A 1,651-nucleotide genomic window follows, 5' to 3' on the forward strand; every position below is an offset into this window, starting at 1 on the left:
GTCATTTCACAAGGAGACCAACCTGTCCCTATTTCGCTTCCAGGCAGCTTAGCGGGCTAAGGTTCCCCTGAGTGCTGATGCTGTCGCAGACACAAAGATGGGTTTTGCCATCAGGAACATGGCCATGGGTTACTTTAAAATTTGTACATATTTCCCTTTGAGTCCACGCATATTGAATGTTACTGATTTCTAGACCAAGGGCTTTCATCTAATATACCTAACCATAGTTCTGGGAAATCTCTGTACTTTCGAAATCATATCAAATGATAAAAGATCATTGAAATGTGTAGGAACACTTGAATACTGCATGCTCGAATACCTGTCAGTATTTGAGGGCTTTATGTTGTTTGTGCAGGATTTCGCACAGTGTTCAGTGAGTGATTCAGGAGCTAATCAGGCAGATTTGGTCTGATTATTGGGAGTTGGATGATGGCAATGTCGTGAATGGTTGGGACAAAATGGTTTCACCAAATGAAGATAGTCACATCAACAACATGAGTGAGATTGTTAAAGGTTTTCCTGAATATCAGTCGTGGTCTAGTGACGACCTTGCAGCATTCACCTGCTCTGCTTCCATAGGCCTCTAAACACCTGCGTGGATACCACATGCTCCGTTATCAGGACAACACATCCCTCCTTTTTACTTTCCCCACCCGCATCTCAAACCCAATGCCTAGTGAAAAACCTAGTGCATGTTACCTCAGACATGTTAACCATTGATGAAAGTGCCAGGGGACATGTCTGTTTTACAAGTGATTGCACTAATTTGTGAAGAGACAATGTAAGGCCACTAACGGAACTGGAGATTCTCAAAAAGTAAGTTTTGACTCCTTGAAACATAAGGACCAGCTGATGCATGCAGCCAAGGAATATCATGCATGCTGTTGAGGGCACACTGAATTCAAATGTTGTGGCAGGTGGGAAGGATGTATAGTACACCACAAAGGCAAAGTTTAAACATGTATTGTCATCACAATACCAATTTCTCAGGTCTTGAAGAAATTCCACTGTCAGAGTTTTGCATTAGGTCAGGTCTTTCAGCCAGATGATTACTTTTGAATTTACATTTTAATCGCATTTTTAAATTGTCGCAACTCACCTTTCTCTTTCGAGTCATCCTCTGCACTTTGTTGTCCATTCCCAACAGACGCTTCAGGTTGTTCAGAGACATTCTGTGATCCTGCATCATCATCATCAAAATATAAAGTAGACAGTGTGAACCCAGCAGTGTTTGTGAGTATGAACTGCATTAACAATGCTTTTCCGTGACCATGAATTTCAAACTAAACTTATTTGAGTTCAGTGCAGCTGTCTTGATGAACAAATAATGCTACTTTTGAGATTAGTTCTGCATTAATTTCTCTCAATTATTGCAGAGCTGCTTTGCACGGTGTGTATCACATCCTCGTCTGCTGTTCATTCCCTCCATTTACCTGAGTCAACTATAGTATGAAGAATTCTATAAGTTGGTGATTGAAGTGGTCCTGGCATGCACTTGTGAAATGTCTGGAAGTGGTTAAATCAGTGAATAAATCATTTCATTTGGTGAAAGGAAAGATCTGTGGAGTCCACAAGTGAAAATGCAATCAGTCCTTGAATTTGAGAAGGCAGATACTTACTTAGATTAGATGACTTACTGTGTGGAAACAGG

The 1,651-nt window shown here is 40.8% G+C and overlaps 1 protein-coding gene across 20 annotated transcripts in view; it reads right to left on the reverse strand.

The window, feature by feature from the left end:
- Positions 1 to 1,651, reverse strand: part of LOC122557768 (ribosome-binding protein 1-like) — a 62,295-nt gene that overhangs the window by 23,141 nt on the left and 37,503 nt on the right. For 14 of the 20 annotated variants that reach the window (XM_043705768.1, XM_043705752.1, XM_043705765.1 and 11 more), the window contains one exon: positions 1,100 to 1,180. The exons of the other annotated variants lie outside the window; for them this stretch is intronic. In XM_043705768.1, the coding sequence (XP_043561703.1) occupies positions 1,100 to 1,180 (81 nt within the window). The remainder of the gene's footprint in view (positions 1 to 1,099; positions 1,181 to 1,651) is intronic. 20 annotated transcript variants of the gene reach the window in all.

This window comes from Chiloscyllium plagiosum, chromosome 16, assembly GCF_004010195.1.
Source record: "Chiloscyllium plagiosum isolate BGI_BamShark_2017 chromosome 16, ASM401019v2, whole genome shotgun sequence".
NCBI classification, from domain to species: Eukaryota; Metazoa; Chordata; class Chondrichthyes; order Orectolobiformes; family Hemiscylliidae; genus Chiloscyllium; species Chiloscyllium plagiosum.